At 39.5% G+C, this 22,734-nt stretch overlaps 1 protein-coding gene across 4 annotated transcripts; it reads left to right on the top strand.

Moving 5' to 3' along the window:
* Positions 1 to 796: 796 nt before the first annotated feature.
* Positions 797 to 22,300, top strand: LOC129353806 (NLR family CARD domain-containing protein 3-like). 4 transcript variants are annotated; one of them, XM_055023252.1, is made up of 10 exons: positions 797 to 886; positions 2,295 to 2,421; positions 4,511 to 4,584; positions 7,700 to 7,824; positions 8,278 to 8,420; positions 10,301 to 12,074; positions 13,494 to 13,673; positions 14,539 to 14,708; positions 20,613 to 20,765; positions 21,231 to 22,300. In XM_055023252.1, exons 4-8 carry the CDS (start codon positions 7,709 to 7,711, stop codon positions 14,609 to 14,611), a joined length of 2,286 nt encoding a protein of 761 aa, XP_054879227.1. In that variant the 5' UTR covers positions 797 to 886; positions 2,295 to 2,421; positions 4,511 to 4,584; positions 7,700 to 7,708; the 3' UTR covers positions 14,612 to 14,708; positions 20,613 to 20,765; positions 21,231 to 22,300. The 4 variants fall into 4 exon arrangements, with proteins under 4 accessions (XP_054879227.1, XP_054879224.1, XP_054879226.1 ...); XM_055023249.1 differs by having other exon boundaries at positions 10,298 to 12,074; XM_055023251.1 differs by lacking the exons at positions 20,613 to 20,765; positions 21,231 to 22,300 and adding an exon at positions 19,920 to 20,089 and having other exon boundaries at positions 10,298 to 12,074.
* Positions 22,301 to 22,734: the final 434 nt, after the last annotated feature.

Genomic DNA, 22,734 nt, shown 5'->3' with positions numbered 1-22,734 from the left:
AGTTTTCCTGCAACGTAGCTCTGGTCTATTGGCTTCAGTGAGGCTGGTTTTACTGAAGATGTGTTCAGGTCAGCAGGAAAATTCAGCGCTGATACAGGCGGGACGAGCGACTCAACCTCTGATGATGCTTGGATAAAATTTATATGTTCAGATCTACATGAGATGAAACAGTTAATTTTCCTCACATATCAGGACATTCTCCATCGGTCACCCTGCCGTCGTTCTGGATTTATTCATTATTTACATCATCAATAGAAATTGTTCAACCAGATGTTTATCTCTGTTTTAATTTTCACTTTTATAAAGTCAAAGCAAGTCAGCTTACATTACTGTTGTTAAATAAGAGTCACTGCAGGATTTTATTCCGTCTGATTAGAAATTAAATGTCTTGTAAATAGTTTAAGACAGCAGCTTTATTTTATGATTTAAAACAGTTTTTATTACATATATAACTCCAAACATTGAATTAAAATATGTCAGAATATTATTTGAGTTAGTAAACTGTCAATATGATTCAGGAAGACTGTTTGTTTTCTCTAAACTCCACATTAAGTGAATATTAACTGTAAATAATGCAGCATGATCAGGGCTGTAGTTCCCACTATGGCCACCAGATGGAGGAAATACCCCTTTCTGAAAATAGAGGCGAGATTGTGGAGCTGCAGCTGGTTTCTGGAAATTGTTTTTATCTGTCAGTGTGAACTAGAAGCGGCTCCACAGATGAAAACATCCGCAGAGACTCTGAGCGGAGCTAACGATGCTAACAGACGAGCAGCGGCTTCAGGGGAGCTGTGGCTCCTAAACTGGAGCTTCAGCTCCAACAGAGCTGAATCAAAGCTCTACAGCTCTGGTTTATACGCTAAGATGCTGAGCTTCCGGTCTGAAGGTAGGAAAATATTTAAGAAAAGTTAAATTATCCTGGAATCAGAATGATGTTGATGTTTTAGCTACAGAGTCACGAACTGAACTATTAGAGCAGGGCGGATTTTGCCCTCTAGTGGACCCAGATGGTAACTACAGCTACTTGAGAAAATCAGAGCGTTTACAAACCACATTCACTTCCGCTGTTACTTTCACAATAAGAGCCATAGAAACGAATTCCTCTGTTAGCTTTCATTTGAAATAATACATTTTACTTTCGTTGTTTTTCTCTCTGAAACAATAAACTGTTATTCAAGAGCAGCAAATTAAATTGTACTCATTTCAAACTGAAATTATTTTCAGTTCAGAAAAGTATTTAAATAACATTAACAGCAGCCCCATCTCTGACCCAGATCTATCTCTGACCCGGTTCCATCTCTGACCATCCATCATTTTATTTGAGAAAAAAGATTTACATGTTTTTTTTTCTTTTATGTTCATTATAAAATCTAAATAATGAAGTTTTGCATCATCATTGATTCTCAGATTTAATTTTTCTCAGTTTATTGTGGTTTTTACTTTTTTAACCCCATATTTCATGTTTTGAGTTTTAGGACTCGATGTGTCTCATCAGACTCTTTACTGAGATTTACTGATTTACTGAGACCTCGGAGAATCACTGGGATAATGTGCTGATTGGGTCATAATTGTTTATTATATTTCTAATATAATTTGGGTTCCTCTGTGTTTAATGATGAGTCATTCAAGTTTTTCAAAATGTTCAACAGAACAATTTTTTTTTTCATTTTTAGTTTGACAGCTTGTTAAAACAGAAACATCCTGTTAAATTAATCTGAGATTTTTAAGCTTCTAATAAAGGCAAAAGTTTATTTTTATGTTATTCAGACTGAAGATGTTTAAATAAAACACATAAGAACCATTTAAATGATAAATGCTGTTATGTTTTTCTCTAGGCTTCTTCTTTAACCTGCTTCAAACAATTAGGGTACATTTATTACCTTTCCGAGTGTTTTATTATAAAAATTGTTTTAATGTTTGACATATATATATTAATAATTATATTTTCAGGCCGTGATTCTCAAAATTTCCCACAGTTCATCTTTTTTTTTGAGAAGATTTTTATTGAAGTTTAGTTATATATTCAGTTATGACTCCAGTAGTGACTCTGATTTAACAACATTAATGTAAGTTGATTTTTTTTTTTTTCTTGATAAAAAAAAATCAAGAAAAGAAGAAAATGAATCTTCTAGTTTCTTATTGAAATGATTTCCTGCAATAAAATGTTGGCTGGAAAAGAGCTGAAAACTGAGAAAAACCTGAAAAGATCAAATGTGACCTAAAGTTTTACAGCTCAACTCACTGGTGATACAAAGAGAAACATGAAAGTAAAAGTGTTAATTGTCACCTGAAAGGGGGAGGAGTCTAAGATGCTTCCAGATGCTTAAAGTCACCTTGAAGGGGGCGGAGCCTCAGGTACGGATGAGGATTAGGACTAACTGGTTCAGACTCCATTTCGCAGCAGAGCAGAGTATGGATCAGGTAAGTTTTCACATTTTCTTGTTTTCCTCTCTCTGGGTTTTCTTTCTGTGGAGGGACCAGAACTCGGCCCGGTTCTCCTTCAGAACCAAGTAGCTGGCTTCATGGAGCTGTGGTTCTGGTCGGATTCTGGTTTCCTGTTAATCAGAACCAACAAACTCTCTTAAAGCTGCAGTTTCCTGTTGCTGAGCTGAACTGTGAATAAATTCTAGTCTGTCTCCTGCAGAGCAACACGTCCTGCTCCGTGTTTCTGTTCAGTTGTTTCATAACGAGCCTCTGATGACATCACAAGAAGCCTCATCTCAACTCTCCCAGTAAACAGACTGGGACACCAGTGGGTCTCTGATTATGATTCATGTCTGCAAAATCCTCATCAGTTGTTTAAGCCCAGCCCCTTTAGAGCAGAAGGTAAACACTTGTTCTGTCGCAGGAATCTGGACCGACCCATTGGTCCTGGTTCTGTAGCTCTGAGCTCAGTCAGTGTTTCTGGTTATTTTCAGATTGGAGAAATGAAATGAACGGCACAGGTGGGCAGATCAGCCAGAAATGATTCTCTGGAGTCGCACGACTTCAACATCAGATACTTCTAAATAAAAGTACAAAGAACAGCATCGTAAAAATACTCCTGAAATGCTATTTTCAAAAATGTAACTCAAGTAACAGAGTAACTAAGTAGTTACTACCCAAGAAGCTCCAGTTTAATACACTAGAGTCAAACTGGGACCAGTAGATCTTCACCAGTTGTGACCAGCTGAGATATGAGGTGTCAGAAGACGGGGGTGAAAACTATTTCTAGATAAAGTTACTCCCATTGGATTCAAATCAGTCCTGGTTCTGATCCAGGAGGATTTTTAAATGTTTCTCTTTCTTCAGAGGCTTTTATCAGTAAATAATTAATTTGATGCCTCTTCATGTTCGGCTGCATCTGAAAACTGTCCAACTTCTGTCCAGTGAGGCTGTCAGTTTGATCTGGTGGCATCATGTCATCAGACAGTTCTTTATGTATATGTACATATATACATATAAACACACAGGCACATGAATCAATGAATCAATAAAGAAGAAAAGTTGCTCTGAGGGAGCAGACTGTAGTAAAACTTTCCTTTCTTACAAATAATTTGTGAAAAATACAGTAAATTATTCTAAAAAGAATTTATTCTGTTGCAATATATTTAGGTGTACAAGTTATGAGACAGCATATTGTTTAAATGTGTTGAGTTTTAGTTTTTTTTTAAAATTGATGTAAAAAATAATCTGCTTCACTTTCTAACAAACATTTGTTTCATTTCAGCTACAGATATTTGTTTCTTAGATTCATTTCCTTCTTCTCTTTCACTGAATGTTTTCCAGTTGTAAACTTTGTTTTGCTTTATTTAATATTTGTAGAGTTTTGAAGTCAACTAAATGTCTACATTTGGAGTATTTTGGTTTTTAAAAACAGTGGATTTATGAGCCCAGCATCATGGATGATTCTTGTTGCTCTTCTTAATGTTGAATTATCTCTAGATGACTTGTATATTAGTCAAAACCTCAGATAACATTGTGGCAGTAAACAATAACCAACAAGTTAACAGGTTTTAATTTCCCCGTTCTAGAACGATGTGTAGCCATGTTGGATTGTGTTTCCAGCAAACTTTCTGATTCCACCAAACAAAGCAGGAGGAAAACAAACATGAATGTCGTTGATGTTGAATCAGTTCATTTTATGCTGCAGATTCTGGAGGAAGGTGATCAGATAAACAACAAATACCTGTCCAGAAATGTTTAGTGGCTGACAGAGAAGCAGGAAGGTAAATGTTTGTTCTGTTTGCTGGAATCTGGATGGACCTGTTGGTTCTGATTCTGTAGCTCTGAGCTCAGTCACCACTCCCTGATCCTCCCAGACTCTCTGAAAACACACAATGGAGGTCAGTGATCAGGAAAAGAACAGAGCAGAAATAATAATAAAGTCAACAATAATCTGATAATTAAGGAGAAGTCTGTGTTCTGATCCAGATGTTTGGATTAAAGATGGAAGCTCAGGAGCTGCAGAACCTTATGTTTTCTTTTCAGTTCTTCATTCTCTGTTTTTTGGTTCTTTCTCTCTGATCAGACGGTTCTTCATCCTGCCTCCTGTGACCCGATGTTTGGATCTGAACCCGAGTGAAGTCCTCCGTCCATCTGAAGGTGAGAAGTTAGAACGTTCCAGAACAGCAGTTCTAGTCTCTCAGATACAAACTGCAGGTTTTAATGGACCTGCCTAAGTGCTGCTGGTTCTGGGTTAACTGGTCCAGTTTCTGTACTCTGAGGTTCTGCTGTGAAATCATGCTGCTGTTACCATGGTACCAGCTGCTGGTCTGCTCCTCAGGTGATGCTGATGTTCAGCCTGAACGTTTTTACTGCTCCTTCTGACTCTAAGCAGAACAACTTCCTCAAAACCAGATCTGGACCTGAACGGTTCCAGAACCGCTGCTCTCTAACAGGAGCCGCTCCAACATGGCAACAAGCCGCTGAGTTCAGGACCAACACTTCACTGCTTCATAGGAAACGTTCACTCCTTCATTCACTACATCTGACCTCAGTCTGGAGGTTTCTACAGACCTGGAGCAGGATCCAGTTCAGGATCCAGTTCAAGATCCAATTCAGGATCCAGTTCAAGATCCAGTTCAAGATCCAATTCAGGATCCAGTTCAGGTTCCAGTTCAGGATCCAGTTCAAGATCCAATTCAGGATCCAGTTCAGAGCAGAAAACAGCATCATGGAGGAGTGCATGACTCAAAGTTATCAAGTTAATTAGTACAAGACATTACAGCAACAGGGCAGTTTAAAGTTTTACATAATAAACAAAAAGTAACTTTACATTACAGTGGAAAATAAAGAAAAGTTATAAAAAAGTTGTCATACAGAAAAGAGTTACTTTATTTTCTAGTTATTATGTTTCAAAGGCAACTCTAAACAAACGAAAGCTTTTAGTCTTGATTTCAGCTGTTTTGATGTTTTCTGGAAGTTTGTTCCAGATTTGTGGTGCATAGAAGCTGAACGCTGCTTCTTCACGTTTCCTGTTGATCAGAACAAACAAACTCTTTTAAAGTTTCCTGTTGCTGAGCTGAACTGGTTCCAGTATCTTTACTGGTTCTGCTGCTCTTCCTCTTGATGTCAGAAAATGCCGACCTCAGAGACTCACATCTGGTTTTAGAGGAAGAATTGAGCTGAATCATTAAAAACTGGTTTCCAGGATGAAATTGTAGATTCTGGCTCAGCTTTGTGAATAAATTCTAGTTTGTCTCCTGCAGAGCAACACGTCCTGCTCCGTGTTTCTGTTCAGTTGTTTCATAACGAGCCTCTGATGACATCACAAGAGGCCTCATCTCAGACTCTCCCAGTAAACAGACTGGGAGACCAGTGGGTCTCTGATTATGATTCATGTCTGCAACTTCCTCATCAGGACTGCAGCTCAGAACCTGTTTTTAAGTCCCGCCCCTTTAGAGCAGAAGGTAAACACTTGTTCTGTTGCAGGAATCTGAACCGACCCGTTGGTCCTGGTTCTGTAGCTCTGAACTCAGTCAGTGTTTCTGGTTATTTTCAGACTGGAGAAATGAAATGAACGGCACAAGTGGGCAGATCAGCCAGAAATGATTCTCTAGAGTGCACTACTTCAACATCAGATACTTCTAAATAAAAGTACAAAGTACAGCATCGTAAAAATACTCCTGAAATGCTATTTTCAAAAATGTAACTCAAGTAACAGAGTAACTAAGTAGTTACTACCCAAGAAGCTCCAGTTTAATACACTGTAGAGTCAAACTGGGACCAGTAGGTCTTCACCAGTTGTGACCAGCTGAGATATGGGGTGTCAGAAGACGGGGGTGAAAAACTATTTCTAGATAAAGTTACTTCCATTGGGTTCAAATCAGTCCTGGTTCTGATCCAGGAGGATTTTGAAATGTTTCTCTTGTCTTCAGAGGCTTTTATCAGTAAATAATTAATCTGAAGCCTCTCCATGTTCGGCTGCATCTGAAAACTGTCCAACTTCTGTCCTGTGAAGCTGTCAGTCTGAGCTGGTGGCATCATCTCATCAGACAGTTCTTCATGTATATATATATGGTTTGTGTAGAGTGTGCAATAATGACCTTTTCAAATTTAACCTAAATAAATTGAGAACTTAAAGTAACTTTTTACAGTGCATCAGTGTTCTTGATGCAGGAATTCTCACTGTAAAACCTCTGGTGTTTTAACCTTAAAAAAATAGAACAAAAACATTGTAAACTAGTTTCTCTGCTTGTTGAAATCAGCAGAAAGTGAATCACATCACTCCGTCCCTCAGCAGTCTGGGGTTCAGCAGAAACATGTTTTTCTTATCTGCGGATCAGAACCGGCTTTATGCAGTCCACAGATTTTCTCTCTTCCTCCTCACTGAGATTCGTCTTTTTCCAGGTTTTCCTCTTGTTGCTTCTTACAGCAAGTAGAAACTTTGTCTCTTAAAGCTCTGCTGGAAAACTGCATCCAGATCCAGACTGACTGATCCAGAACCAGTTGCCAGCTCAACAAATGAAATTGTTTAGGCTAAAATCAAAATCAGGAGTTCAGGCTTTTTAAAGTTCAGTGATCGGCCTGAAAACTGCAATCGGTGCATCCCTAAAATAACTTTATAATTCCTTTAAATGGAGCAATATTAATAATTTAAACACATTTTGTATCAGTTGTAAGAAACTATTTACATTTCAGTTTCTAGCTAAAAATGTTGCATTAATGTGCCTCTTGATATTGAATTTATATTCTAAGACGGATCAATTGACTAAATATGTTTCAGGCCTCACTGAATGAGGGGGGCTTCATCCCCCTATAGAAGCACCTGTTTACCCATGATTCCTTGCAGTGGGTCCAGCTGGTATTTACCCATGATTCCTTGCAGGCGGTCCAGCTGGTATTTACCCATAATTCCTTGCAGCGGGTCCAGCTGATACCTCAGCTGGATGCTGTGGTCCCTGAAAGCTGCTTTGTGATTCGTTATCTGAGAGGAAATCCTGCTGAGCTGCACACAGAGGCTGACATGTTGCTGAGATCCCAGCTGGACCCGGTTCTGTCTGGAGGAGAGCTGTGGACCCGACCTGAGCTGCTGCTCCCTCAGAACCTCCTGCACACTGACTCCCTCCATACAGATTTACAGTAGAGTCAAATGTTCACTCCTTCATTCACCTGATTCACTCTGATTCTCTGAACACATGATGGGAACCAGCTTTTTGCTTCCAGTTACTGGAACTGGATCACTGGGACTGACTGGTTCTGGTTTCTCTCTCAAAAGGTCCAGAAGATGGAAAATCTGGATCTAAAAGAACCTCCAGGATCCATCAGTCCATCTATGAGGAGTGACTGGTCCAAACCAGAACCTCTAGACTTCAGTACTGAACCTGGACCCTCAGACAGAAAGTAAGAAACCAGTTTCTAACTGATTCATGTGAATCTATAGAGATAAAATATAAATTAACTGGTTGATCTCAGTGTTTTAATAAACAGTAACTTAATTTTCTTACTTATTAATTTAAAGTTAGACATGAAGGATGTTGGTCAGTAAATCAGTCTGAATGAATTAATATGGATTAAAATGTTGCATGAAAACAAAAACATGTGAGGAGCAACAATTCAGATTGTCTGTAAACCCACTGAAGCAGTGAAACCAGCATCTTCCAGACTGGGAACACTGGCATCAGTCATCATACCAAATATAATTCAATGAAGTACTTAAAACCAGAAATCATCAATGTTCTGAGGTTCTGTTCTGACCCAGTTTCTGGTCCCTGGTTCTTTGCGGACCTTCATGAACATGTTCAGCTCCAGCCTGTTGCTAGTGAATATTTCAGTGATGAAGAAATGTCTTCACAGGAGCAGCTTTAGTGATGAGGAGTTGTGCTGTGCTTTGGGTCAGAATGTTCTGATGGATTCGGGTTGGACCAGCTTCTCCCAGTGTGGGAAACAACCCAGAACAGGATCTGGACCGACAGCCAATCAGAGCAGCCGTGCTCCAGGTGAGACTGAACATGTCCAATCAGAGCTTCTTCTTTCCAGATCCACGTCTTTAGTTGAGATTTGGACATTTGAGGTTTAAAAGTCTTTTTGTGATCAGTTGTTTCAACTTTTTCCAGCTAGTGGAATCTTATGTCTCGGTAACTCGGCTTAATAAAGTCCTCATTTAATTTGACCTTGTTCAAAAAATTGGCCACAAGATAAATGTACAAATTTGACTTTTTATTTAATTTGTTTTCAAAATGATAAATGAAGACTCTTACTCTGAAGGGTCATGTTGCAGCATAACATGTCATCAGCTCTAAATAAAACAATCACTTCATAGAATCACTTTGATGATTCTTACAGATAATTTTATGATGAGGTTAAGGAGAATGAAATAGCAGAAAGGATGGCAAAGAGAGCAGCAATCAGGTATTGGTTGATATTAATGTTATGTTTAGAATAACAGAAATAAAGTGAAAATAAAACAACATAAAAGAGTGACAAAAATTCTAGCTCAGCAAATTAAAATGGTGAATCTGATCTGCTGTAAAGGATTTTTTTCTATTTTTATTGGTTATTTCACCAGGCCGTTAAGGTTCTGCTGGAAAATTGGAGTTTACAATTATAGCTTTCAATTTGGGAAGTGATTAAAGGACACTTGGGAGAAAATTATTTAAACTCTGCCACGGAGTTTAAATCACTTCCTGCCCATTAGAAAGTGATTTTGAGCAACCTCAACCTCACTGAAGTCTCTGAAAAGCTCCTGGTTCAAGGTAGCCTGGCAGATGATGGTAAATGTAGAATATAATAAGGAGTTATGTTACAGAAAAGCTTCTTCAGGAAGTGAATAGTTTGTGATTCAAACGTTGTTGGAGAAGAATCAGGCAGATGAATGTGAGGACAGCAGAGCTGCAGCAGCAACAGAGGAGTGGAGGACAATCTGGGGACCAACAAGGCTCCTTAAACCATGGAGCACAGAAATCACAAGAGGTGAACTAGAGAAAGATTACTAGAAACAATAACTACATGCTATAGTGAAGATTAAAAACTCAGAGAGATAACTAGTGACTTGTCCCCTGTCTGCCAGATCCTGGCTTTTACCTGGATTTATGGAAATATTTTCCCTAATCACAATCTATAGTTTAAAGTATTCTGCTATTATTGTAGAATAATGTAGCCCATATTTTAAGAGTGCAGGTATTTCAGCTTTTAAACTCAAACTCAAACTCAGATTGAAAATACTCAAAGGTAAAGGCGGCCTTTTAACCGTTTCCTGAATTGGAAGCTCAATCTGAAGCCAACTTCAGCTCTGTAAAATCCAAACTGTTTCCTGAGTTTGATTCCATGAATGAGAAGTAAGATGGTGAATCACAACTCAGATCGCCCTAAAACCTGAACTAACAGGAGCTGTGCCCCCTGCTGGATGTTATTTACATCAGAATTAATATGATTTGGCCATAATTTGGTGCTAAAATAGCAGCGGCCTCAGACGCCATCAAAGAGTATAATTTGATACCTGGGTCTATGTTGTTGTTTGTTATATTAATGTCTATTTTTGTTACTCTCATTCCAAGTATTTTGTGTAGTTTTGACTGCAAATATCTCAGTAAATTTGAACTAAGATTCAAATTTATGAATTTATTTTGCTTTGTAATGTGAACATTACTGATGTAATGAGTCATTTCTTTGGTAGATTAAAGTTTTTCTCTCCAGATTTCTTTCATAAAGACTGAAAATGAAGGGAGGAAACATTTTTCTGTTTCTATAAGTTCAATGATGACATGATGCAGAAGAGTTGATGTTACTGAAAACTCCTGCATTCAATGACTGATGGTTTTGTTCCAACTTTATCACTGAATCTTGTTTTTTACTACAGTTGTCTTCTGTGTTTCAGCAGATGTTGGTCTGCAGGAGGTTCTAGAGGAACATAAGATCAGTCTGAGGAGAAGATGTGAACGTGTGACTGAAGGAAGTGATGAAACAGGAAGTAGAACCCTCCTCAATAGGATCTACACTGATCTCTTCATCACAGAGGGACAGAGTGACGAGGTTAACACCCAGCATGAGGTGAAGCAGCTGGAGAGAGCTTCCAAGTTCCAGAACCTCCATGATTCTGCAATCAGGGTCCACGACCTTTTTAAAGCCTTCCCTGATCAACATGGACCCATCAGAGTGGTTCTGACCAACGGCGTTGCTGGTGTTGGAAAAACCTTCTCAGTGCAGAAGTTCACTCTGGACTGGGCTGAGGGCTTTGAGAACCAAGATGTCAGTGTGGTGGTTCTGCTTTCGTTCAGGGAGCTGAACTTGATCAGAGATCAGCAGCACAGTCTTCTCTCTCTGCTCCATGTTTTCCATCCAACACTCCAGAAGCTCCCAGCAGAGCAACTGGCTAAATGCAAACTCCTCTTCATCCTTGACGGTCTGGATGAAAACAGACTTTCATTGGACTTCAACAACAGTCATCTGGTTTCTGACGTCACACAGAAATCATCGGTTAATGTTCTGCTGACAAACCTCATCAAGGGGAACCTGCTTCCCTCGGCTCTCATCTGGATAACTTCCAGACCTGCAGCGGCCAATCAGATCCCTCCTTCATGTGTTACCAGGGCAACAGAAGTACGAGGCTTCACCGACGCCCAGAAGGAGGAGTACTTCAGGAGGAGGTTCAGTGATGAAGAGCTGTCCAGCAGAATCATCTCCCACATCAAGACCTGCAGGAGCCTCCACATCATGTGTGGAATCCCAGTCTTCTGCTGGATCACTGCTACAGTTCTGGAGAACATGGTGACCTCAGAGCAGAGAGGAGAGCTGCCCAAGACCATGACTGACATGTACTCTCACTTCCTGCTGGTCCAGACAAAGAGGAAGAAGAACAAGTACCATGGAGGACATGAGACAAGTCCACAGGAGCTGATGGAGGCTGACAGGGAAGTTCTTCTGAAGCTGGGGAGGCTGGCGTTTGAACATCTGGAGCAAGGAAACATCATGTTCTACCAAGAAGACCTGGAGCAGTGTGGTCTGGATGTCACAGAGGCCTCAGTGTACTCAGGAGTTTGTACAGAGATCTTCAAAAGAGAGAGTGTGATCTTCCAGAAATCAGTCTACTGCTTTGTTCATCTGAGCATCCAGGAGTTTCTGGCTGCAGTCTACATGCTCCACTGCTTCACCAGCAGGAAGTCAGAGGAGATCAAGACGTTCCTGGGAGAAAAATACAGAGAAACATCTCTAGATGAGTTCATGAAGAAAGTCATGAAGGAATCCCTCAGCAGTCAAAATGGCCACCTGGACCTGTTTGTCCGCTTCCTTCATGGTCTCACTGTGGAGTCCAACCAGAGACTCTTAGAAGATCTGCTGGGTCAGACAGAGACCAGACCAGAAACCATCCAGAGAATCATCACCAACCTGAAGAAGATGAACACTGATAGAATCTCTGCTGACAGAAGCATCAACATCTTCTACTGTCTGGTGGAGATGAACGACGTCTCATTTTATCAGGAGATCCAACGGCTGCTGGATTCAGGGAAGGAGCTCTCAGAGTCTGACTGTTCAGCTCTGGCCTTCATGCTGCAGATGTCAGAGGTTCTGGATGAGTTGGACCTGGAGAAGTACAACACATCAGAATCAGGACGACTGAGACTGCTTCCAGCTGTGAGGAACTGCAGAAAGGCTCGGTGAGTCCAGATGTTTTCATTGTGTGATGCTGATTCAGCTCTATTGTCCTCCTGTTTCTTCTTCTGTCTTCAAGTTGATTCTGGATGTTTTTGCTCTTTATCTACTTCCTTCATCCTCTGGATTATTTCAGCCAATCAAACATCTAAACATTCAGCTCATCCAGGACAGATGCAGCTTTTGGTTTTAGACATTTTGATCATTTTAAATATATTTAACTTTTTATCCGTTTTCAGGATGAAATGAATAGAAAACCCTGAACTCTAGAAAATCTATTTTCTCTAAGATCCAATCAGCCAGAGAAACTTTTAAACTTTAAACTCTTCACTCATTGAGCCGCTGCTCCATCATTCACATTTTAGGATCTCTTCATCTGCAGCCTTTGTTGAAGCTGTTAGCTGTCCTCCATGAAGACCTGCAGAGACATGAGCTTCAACTCTGGAGACATCCAGCCTCTTCTAGTTACTGGAGAACTTTCACTGCTTCACCATGAAATGCTGCTGGACCCAAACGCTCCGTCTCCTCCAGGGGTTTTGCTCTTCAGCTCTTTAGGAGTTTAGCAACAATTTCTCCTGACATCCAAACCTTTGTTCCTCTGAGACAATGGACAGACCACTGCAGAGACATGTGTCCCTCTTCCAACCAGTTTGTCCCAGTTCCTCTCAGATCGACAGTCTGAGAGGACGGTTCTGACCCGAAGGAGCAGCAGGACCGGTTCTGCTGCTGCTCTGCAGGACGACCAGAACAATGTGAAGCTTTTAGCTGCAGCAGGTTGACAACTGTCCACTTTCTACTTTGTTAAAGCATCAAATCCAGCAGATGAACGGAGACAGAACTGGAGCATCATGTGTTTGTTCTGCTCCCAGTTTCCTCTGTGGCAGCATTTAATAACCTGCTGCTGGGAAACATGTTTCTATACATATATTACTATTATTCATGATGATGCAGCAGATATTGGCTCAACAAACCCAGAGATGCCAGAGGTCCACAGCAGCTGGACTTCCTGTTCTGCTCACTTCATTTATAACTCTCTTCCTGCTTGGTGGAAGATCTAAACGGTCTAGTCCAAGTCAGAGCTGTGAGCAGTTCCTCCTCCTCTCCATCATCTCCAGTCGTTTCCTTCATTCAGCTCAGTCAGCCTCTTCATCAGCTGCTGCAGAGAAACTGAACTTTCCTTCACTGATGATAGAAGATCTTCAACATCTGACTGCAGCTGAAGGTCTGAGGACATGAAGCCTGGACCAGAACCAGAACCAGAACCTGGACTCTAACCAGGAACTGCACAGATTCTCTGGGGTCAAACTCAGTAGATTGAAGATCAGATGTTGATCAGATGATGACATCACTGTTATCATATTTTAGTCTGTTTATGATCCAGATTGATTTCATTAGAACTGAATTTATTTCTTCTCTAATCACAGACTTGGTGGCTGTTTGCTCCGAAAGGATGAATGTGAAGTTTTGGCCTCGATTCTGAAGTCCAACCCAGATCTGACTGAACTGGTAATAAATCAGATCTACATACTGGGAGGTGGAGACTCTGATATGAAGCATCTGGTTGAGATCCTGGAGAATTCAGTCAGTAAAGTGAAGATTCTGAGGTTTTTTTCTCTATTTATACAATAAAATCATTTATTGATACTTTAATCAATAGTTAATCAAGTTAATGTTAATATATATTTTAAAACAACCTGTTTAATCATCAGAATAAAATCTCTAAAACATTTGACCTTATTAATTATTTTCTTATTTCAGACTTTGACATTATTGAACTTTGTTTTTCAGTTTTTCACTTTAAAATGTTTTTGATGAACAAAATGAGCAAAATAATTGAAATGCTGTGAATGAATGATGGAGATGTTTCAGTTTGGTAAAGATTCAGATGCTTTTATTTCTGATTCTTTACATCAGAATGAAATGTTGATCCTCCAGAGCCACAAACACTGACGAGTTCAAATCCTCATTAATGAACGTCTAAGAAACCACTGATTGTAGAAAAGCAAATCTAGATGCAATGAATGAAAGTGAGGTTTGCAGCAGCAGCAGGTTCCTCAGCTTTGTCCTGAGGCTGTGGTTCTGTTGGGCCGGGTCAGAGAGGAACCGTCTCCTGAGGAAATAATGGCCTCCATTGGCTTTCAGCAGCTTTAATAGGAACCCAAAGGCCATTAATGAAGAACCTGACTGGTTCTGACCCAGTTACCAAGTCGGGTCTGATGATCAGGAACCAGCAGAAATAGCTCAACTCATCCAGGCTGATAGAAAACTTTGAGTTTCTTTGTGGATCAAATGTTCTGGTTCTGCTGGTTTGGACTCTTTAAACCAGTTTGACTGGATCAGATGTTAGAATCAGTTCATCATGTTTCTTTTACATTCAGGGAAATTAATTTATACATTTTTATTATTTATTTCTTCATATTTCAGTTTTAACTGCATCCTGTTGGTTCACATCTTTTATTCTTTATTCAGTTTGGACTGCAGTTTATCAGAGACCAGCTGGACGTCTCTGTTCTCAGCTCTGAAGTCCAACCCGACCATCTGACAGAACTGGACCTGGACAGAACCAACCTGGGAGATTCTGGACTGAAGGAGTTCTGTGGTTTTCTACAGACTGAAGGCTGCAGACTGGAGACATTGAGGTATTTTAATGATATAATTATTGATATTTCTGTGAATAATTCTATATAATTGATCATAAATCAAAGTTCATTTCTTCTGATCTAATCAATATTCTCTGAGTTTGTTCCTGGATCCAGAGTTTAATTTAGTCTCTCTGTGTAACTGAGTTGGACCTGCTGATCTGAGATCACAACAGGACAGCATTCGGACCCCAGTGTGTAGAAATCCCCCTCAGGTCAAGCAGGTCAAAGGTCAACATGAAATCTCCCTTTATTGAAGATCCATAAATCCCACATTAGTTTTAAATCTCCTGCTATTAGTTGATGATGATCCAGTCCAGGTTTAAAGAGTCCAGATGTTGCAGTGTTTTAACTAGACCAGATTAAAGATGCTGATAGTCAATAATTAGGTGGAATGGCCCTTTATCCACTTCCTGAATCAGAAGATTCAATCAGAAACCAACTTCAGCTTCATCTGAATAAATCCAGACCACTGAGTTTTTCTCTGAGCTCAACAGGCTGCAGGTTCTTCAGGACATGAGTTTCTGCTCCCAGAATCAGAACCAGCAGAGATGCATCACATGGATCTGCAGCAGGTTGTTAGGAGAGGTTCTCCACAAGCTCAGACTAAAGGTTCACAGTCTGACAGAGACGGACAGAGAAAGTGGACTAACTGGATGAAACGGTTCCTAGAAACAGGGAAGCTTTCTGGGGACTTGACTGCTGCTCATATGGAGCTGCAGCACATGCAGCAGTTTGATGTTGGCAGGAAGCAAAACTAAATGGAAGCAAGTGATGAGTTTCCATTTTAGTGTCAATTCCACTAATGGAGCAAATGAAAGTCAGTCGTCCTAAAACCAGTGAGAGCAGCTTCCAGAGAAAAATCTGAGTTTGTTGTGACAGTCAGACTCTATCAGGATGACCACAGTCTGCTGGCAGAGATCCTGGACATGAAGAGACATAAATAATATCAAGATGATTCATTAACAGTCCTGCAGGAAATACTGACTTTGTTAAAGTCATTTTGTTCAAACATCTTGATTCAGCTCTTATTTTGTAGGACAGGAAGTGAGGTCTTACCTTTGTAATGCTTTGTATGCAACAAGCTTCAGCAGTTCACTGAAATCATTCTCATGTGTTTTACTGGAAAATAGATTTAAAATGATTCATCTTCACTACCAGGTTGTTCCTTTATGATAATGTTCCCATTTCTGCAGCGTCTCTGATGAACGATTCAGAACCGGAACTAAATGACCCACAATGACCTCACAGAGAAAAGGATCAATATTCTCTAGTCGATGGTTCAGAAACTGAATCAGCACAAAATGATCAACTTTCAGAATGTGATGATATGATAAAAGGATTGAAATCAACCCGTTTCCATCTGTCATACTGAGCAATGAGCTGCAGTTCAAATACAAGCAGCAAGAAAAACATCATTAATAGATTAATGAAGAAAAACTGGAGCCATAAAATATCAGCAGATCAATGATGGACAGAGCAGTCGGAGAATCCAGAGCCTGGAAGGAAACATGGAGAGAAAAACATCCACTGAGTTTAAGATCCTCAGAAACTTTGAGACAAACTTTGAGTTTCTTTGTTGATCAAATGTTCTGGTTCTGCTGGTTTGGACTCTTTAAACCAGTTTGACTGGATCACATGTTAGAATCAGTTCATCATGTTTCTTTTACATTCAGGGAAATTAATTTATACATTTTTATTATTGATTTGTTCATATTTCAGTTTTAACTGCATCCTGTTGGTTCACATCTTTTATTCTTTATTCAGATTGGATCAATGCAGTTTATCAGAGACCAGCTGGACGTCTCTGTTCTCAGCTCTGAAGTCCAACCCGACCCATCTGACAGAACTGGGCCTGATCAGAACCAACCTGGAAGGTTCTGGACTGAAGGATCTCTGTGGTTTTCTACAGACTGAAGGCTGCAGACTGGAGAGATTGGTGTATTTTAATTATATAATTATTAATATTTCTGTGAATAATTCTATATAATTGATCATAAATCAAAGTTCATTTCTTCTGATCTAATCAATATTTTCTGAGTTTGTTCCTGGATCCAGAGTTTAATTTAGTTTCTCTGTGTAACTGAGTTGGACCTGCTGATCTGAGGTCAGAACAGGACAGCATTCGGACCCCAGTGTGTAGAAATCCCCCTCAGGTCAAGCAGGTCAAAGGTCAACATGAAATGTCCCTTTATTAAGATCCATAAATCCCACATTAGCTTTAAATCTTCTGCTATTAGTTGATGATGATCCAGTCCAGGTTCACAGAGTCCAGGTGTTGCAGTGCTTTAACTAGACCAGATTAAAGATGCTGATATCGTGATCAATATTCTCATTTCTGCAGCGTCTCTGATGAACGATTCAGAACCAGAACCAAATGACCCACAATGACCTCACAGAGAAAAGGATCAATATTTTCTAGTTGATGGTTCAGAAACTGAATCAGCACAAAATGATCAACTTTCAGAATGTGATGATATGATAAAAGGATTGAAATCAACCCGTTTCCATCTGTCATACTGAGCAATGAGCTGCAGTTCAAATACAAGCAGCAAGAAAAACATCATTAATAGATTAATGAAGAAAAACTGGAGCCATAAAATATCAGCAGATCAATGATGGACAGAGCAGTCGGAGAATCCAGAGCCTGGAAGGAAACATGGAGAGAAAAACATCCACTGAGTTTAAGATCCTCAGAAACTTTGAGACAAACTTTGAGTTTCTTTGTTGATCAAATGTTCTGGTTCTGCTGGTTTGGACTCTTTAAACCAGTTTGACTGGATCAGATGTTAGAATCAGTTCATCATGTTTCTTTTACATTCAGGGAAATTAATTTATACATTTTTATTATTGATTTGTTCATATTTCAGTTTTAACTGTATCCTGTTGGTTCACATCTTTTATTCCTTATTCAGGTTGTGGTACTGCAGTTTATCAGAGACCAGCTGGACGTCTCTGTTCTCAGCTCTGAAGTCCAACCCGACCCATCTGACAGAACTGGACCTGAACAGAACCAACCTGGGAGATTCTGGACTGAAGGATCTCTGTGGTTTTCTACAGACTGAAGGCTGCAGACTGAAGACATTGGGTATTTTAATGATATAATTATTGATATTTCTGTGAATAATTCTATATAATTGATCATAAATCAAAGTTCATTTCTTCTGATCTAATCAATATTTTCTGAGTTTGTTCCTGGATCCAGAGTTTAATTTAGTTTCTCTGTGTAACTGAGTTGGACCTGCTGATCTGAGGTCAGAACAGGACAGCATTCGGACCCCAGTGTGTAGAAATCCCCCTCAGGTCAAGCAGGTCAAAGGTCAACATGAAATGTCCCTTTATTGAATATCCATAAATCCCACATTAGTTTTAAATCTTCTGCTATTAGTTGATGATGATCCAGTCCAGGTTCACAGAGTCCAGGTGTTGCAGTGCTTTAACTAGACCAGATTAAAGATGCTGATATCCTGATCAATATTCCCATTTCTGCAGCGTCTCTGATGAACGATTCAGAACCAGAACCAAATGACCCACAATGACCTCACAGAGAAAAGGATCAATATTTTCTAGTTGATGGTTCAGAAACTGAATCAGCACAAAATGATCAACTTTCAGAATGTGATGATATTATAAAAGGATTGAAATCAACCCGTTTCCATCTGTCATACTGAGCAATGAGCTGCAGTTAAAATACAAGCAGCAAGAAAAACATCATTAATAGATTAATGAAGAAAAACTGGAGCCATAAAATATCAGCAGATCAATGATGGACAGAGCAGTCGGAGAATCCAGAGCCTGGAAGGAAACATGGAGAGAAAAACATCCACTGAGTTTAAGATCCTCAGAAACTTTGAGACAAACTTTGAGTTTCTTTGTTGATCAAATGTTCTGGTTCTGCTGGTTTGGACTCTTTAAACCAGTTTGACTGGATCACATGTTAGAATCAGTTCATCATGTTTCTTTTACATTCAGGGAAATTAATTTATACATTTTTATTATTGATTTGTTCATATTTCAGTTTTAACTGCATCCTGTTGGTTCACATCTTTTATTCCTTATTCAGGTTGTGGTACTGCAGTTTATCAGAGACCAGCTGGACGTCTCTGTTCTCAGCTCTGAAGTCCAACCCGACCCATCTGACAGAACTGGACCTGAACAGAACCAACCTGGGAGATTCTGGACTGAAGGATCTCTGTGGTTTTCTACAGACTGAAGGCTGCAGACTGAAGACATTGGGTATTTTAATGATATAATTATTGATATTTCTGTGAATAATTCTATATAATTGATCATAAATCAAAGTTCATTTCTTCTGATCTAATCAATATTTTCTGAGTTTGTTCCTGGATCCAGAGTTTAATTTAGTTTCTCTGTGTAACTGAGTTGGACCTGCTGATCTGAGGTCAGAACAGGACAGCATTCGGACCCCAGTGTGTAGAAATCCCCCTCAGGTCAAGCAGGTCAAAGGTCAACATGAAATGTCCCTTTATTGAATATCCATAAATCCCACATTAGTTTTAAATCTTCTGCTATTAGTTGATGATGATCCAGTCCAGGTTCACAGAGTCCAGGTGTTGCAGTGCTTTAACTAGACCAGATTAAAGATGCTGATATCCTGATCAATATTCCCATTTCTGCAGCGTCTCTGATGAACGATTCAGAACCAGAACCAAATGACCCACAATGACCTCACAGAGAAAAGGATCAATATTTTCTAGTTGATGGTTCAGAAACTGAATCAGCACAAAATGATCAACTTTCAGAATGTGATGATATTATAAAAGGATTGAAATCAACCCGTTTCCATCTGTCATACTGAGCAATGAGCTGCAGTTCAAATACAAGCAGCAAGAAAAACATCATTAATAGATTAATGAAGAAAAACTGGAGCCATAAAATATCAGCAGATCAATGATGGACAGAGCAGTCGGAGAATCCAGAGCCTGGAAGGAAACATGGAGAGAAAAACATCCACTGAGTTTAAGATCCTCAGAAACTTTGAGACAAACTTTGAGTTTCTTTGTTGATCAAATGTTCTGGTTCTGCTGGTTTGGACTCTTTAAACCAGTTTGACTGGATCACATGTTAGAATCAGTTCATCATGTTTCTTTTACATTCAGGGAAATTAATTTATACATTTTTATTATTGATTTGTTCATATTTCAGTTTTAACTGCATCCTGTTGGTTCACATCTTTTATTCTTTATTCAGATTGACTTACTGCAGTTTATCAGAGACCAGCTGGACGTCTCTGTTCTCAGCTCTGAAGTCCAACCCGACCCATCTGACAAAACTCTGGCTGGAGTACACCAACCTGGAAGGTTCTGGACTGAAGGATCTCTGTGGTTTTCTACAGACTGAAGGCTGCAGACTGGAGAGACTGGGGTATTTTAATGATATAATTATTGATATTTCTGTGAATAATTCTATATAATTGATCATAAATCAAAGTTCATTTCTTCTGATCTAATCAATATTTTCTGAGTTTGTTCCTGGATCCAGAGTTTAATTTAGTTTCTCTGTGTAACTGAGTTGGACCTGCTGATCTGAGGTCAGAACAGGACAGCATTCGGACCCCAGTGTGTAGAAATCCCCCTCAGGTCAAGCAGGTCAAAGGTCATCCAGTCTAGAAAAGTGAATTCCTGGAATCTGACAGGAACAAATCAATAATCAATAATAGATGCTTCAACACTTTGATCAGAACCTGGAATGATTTTATTGACTAAAATCCTCCAACACATCATGACCAGTACCAGGTTCTGGTTCTGGTTCTGGTTCTGAAGTCAGCAGGTCTTTATTGGAGCAGCAGCTTGTTGGCATTAATATTCATGAGAATCTTTAACTGGTTCTGTTGGACTGGTTAACCTGCATCCTGTTGGTTCACATCTTTTATTCTTTATTCAGGTTGAATGAATGCAGTTTGTCAAAGATCAGCTGTGATGATTTGGCCTCAACTCTGAAGTCCAACCCGACCCGTCTGACAGAACTGGACCTGAGAGAAAACAGCCTGAAGGAATCAGATGTTCAGCAGCTGAAGGATCTTGTAGCGACTTTAAAGTAAGTAAATGTTTGCAGTGAGTCCAGCTGCTGTCAGCATATTGAACTAAACCCAGTCAGCATCAAAGCAAAGATCCAGTGTTCCCAGTAAAGCTGCAGCTTCTCAGTGGGAGGAGAATGGTTCAGGCTTCCTGATTGGACACAGCAATCAGCCAATCAGAGGAGCAGCAGCTTGCTGTGTTGTTGCTGTGTCCATGTCTCCAGGACGTCCAGCTGGACTCCAGCCGTCCAGCCGTCCAACATGTCTAGAGACAGTGGTCCTCATTCATCAAACAGCAGCAGATCTGATCTCAGACCTGCTTGTTCTCTCAGTTCAACAGGAAATGACTGATCAGGTTCATCTTGGTCACAGCTCTGAGATCAGTCTGACTGGAAACCATCTACTGGATGTGCTGCGTCACTGACTGCTGCTGGAGAGGCTGGAAACACTCACTGATCTGCTCTCCTTCCTTCTTCTCTCTGCAGGTTCTGATCTCTGTAAAGTAGAGAACGTCTCTGTGTCCTGCTGATCCTCACAGGTTGAAGCTGCAGCAGTTTGAGTCTAAAGAGACTCTGGATCATGATTATGACCTCTGACCTCAAAGATTTTCCTCCTGTTTATTTTCTCATGTCTGTCATTTAGTCTCTGATATTGTTTGTCTCTTTGGATCAATAAAGATCTGATTCAAACTGGGCTCCATTTAGAGGCTTCATGGAGTTTTGATCTGAACTGGATTCAACTGAACTGGAAAGTTGATCTTTTTTCTCTCTGGTTCATTTTCATCCTGGAACCAGAAATGGTCTGAGAATGGAAACATGGGAATCATTTCCAGTTCAGCTTTAAAGTCATGAAAGACACTTCATACCTCTTTTCTCTGCTGCTTCTTCCTTCTGTTGACATGAAAATGTTCCTTAAAGCTCCACAGATAAAAAGATGTTTTACTGGAAACGGCAGAGAAACTTCAGCTTCCACCACAGAAACCAGTTTAACCAGTTTAGAACTGGATGTCCCACAGAAACTCTGATCTTGGAGCAGTTTTCAGGAACATCCATCTTTTAATCTGAATAAATATACATATATATTTTATAGTCATTATAAAAGTATTTAAGTAATCAAGTTTTGCATCATAGTCATTGATTCTCACTGCTATAATATTTCTCAGTTTGTTTTTGGTGGTGAACTTTTTCAGTTTTCCAGTTAATCTAGAGAACATTAGGGGGAATGGAGACTCAATATGTCACATCAGGCTCTTTACTGTGGTTGTGCTGATTTATTCAGAATTCATGGGATAACGTGGTGACTGGTTCATATTTTGTTCATATTTATTTTAATGTAACGTGGGTTCCTCTGTGTTTAATGATGAGCTAATAAAGTTTTTCATAATGTTTTTTGTGGGCGTTTTATGCATTTTATTTTGTACAAATATTGTAACTACATCTTTATTTTAATCCTCTGTGCTGTTCAGCTTATTGTATTCAGATTAACAATAAATCCAAATATATTTTGATTTTGTATCTTTTGTTTGACAGTTTATTTCAATAAAATCAGAAACATCCATTTCAGTTGATTTGAGAATTTTTAAGCTTATAATTTAAAGCTGCAGTTCATTTTTGCATTATTTAGACTGAAGATGTTCAAATAAAATACATGAGAATCATTTCATTAATAAATATTATTTTTCCTCCAAGTTTCTTAGTAATGCTGATTAATCAGCTTCACTGATTCTTAGTGATGCTAAAATAACTATCACAGTAGTTATTTTACTTCCCGGTATTTTATTTTGAAAGATCTCACAGGAAACGTATTTGTAAATTTTCCAACTTTATTGTTGTTGTAATTACTAGGTTTCGCCACCAGAGGGACTGAACTCACTGCTGAGGTTCCTGGTCGCAATGGTAACCAATAAAGAAAGACTCGCTGCTGGGAATGATGCGAGTCTTTAGCGCGGAAGCTAACTGGTTTCCAGCTTCAAACCAGCGGGATAACTGA

Source organism: Poeciliopsis prolifica, unplaced genomic scaffold (assembly GCF_027474105.1).
Source record: "Poeciliopsis prolifica strain line A6 unplaced genomic scaffold, Auburn_PproV2 SCAFFOLD097, whole genome shotgun sequence".
NCBI classification, from domain to species: domain Eukaryota; kingdom Metazoa; phylum Chordata; class Actinopteri; order Cyprinodontiformes; family Poeciliidae; genus Poeciliopsis; species Poeciliopsis prolifica.
The sequence above is the reverse complement of the archived record's forward strand: the minus strand, read 5'-3'. Positions and strand labels throughout refer to the sequence as shown.

Coding starts and splice junctions, on each gene's coding strand:
- LOC129353806 (XM_055023249.1), top strand. CDS start 7,709: ATGGAAAATCTGGATCTAAAAGAACCTCCAGGATCCATCAGTCCATCT. Junction 12,075..13,493: donor AGGAACTGCAGAAAGGCTCG/GTGAGTCCAGAT, acceptor CTCTAATCACAG/ACTTGGTGGCTGTTTGCTCC. Junction 13,674..14,538: donor AGTAAAGTGAAGATTCTGAG/GTTTTTTTCTCT, acceptor TTCTTTATTCAG/TTTGGACTGCAGTTTATCAG.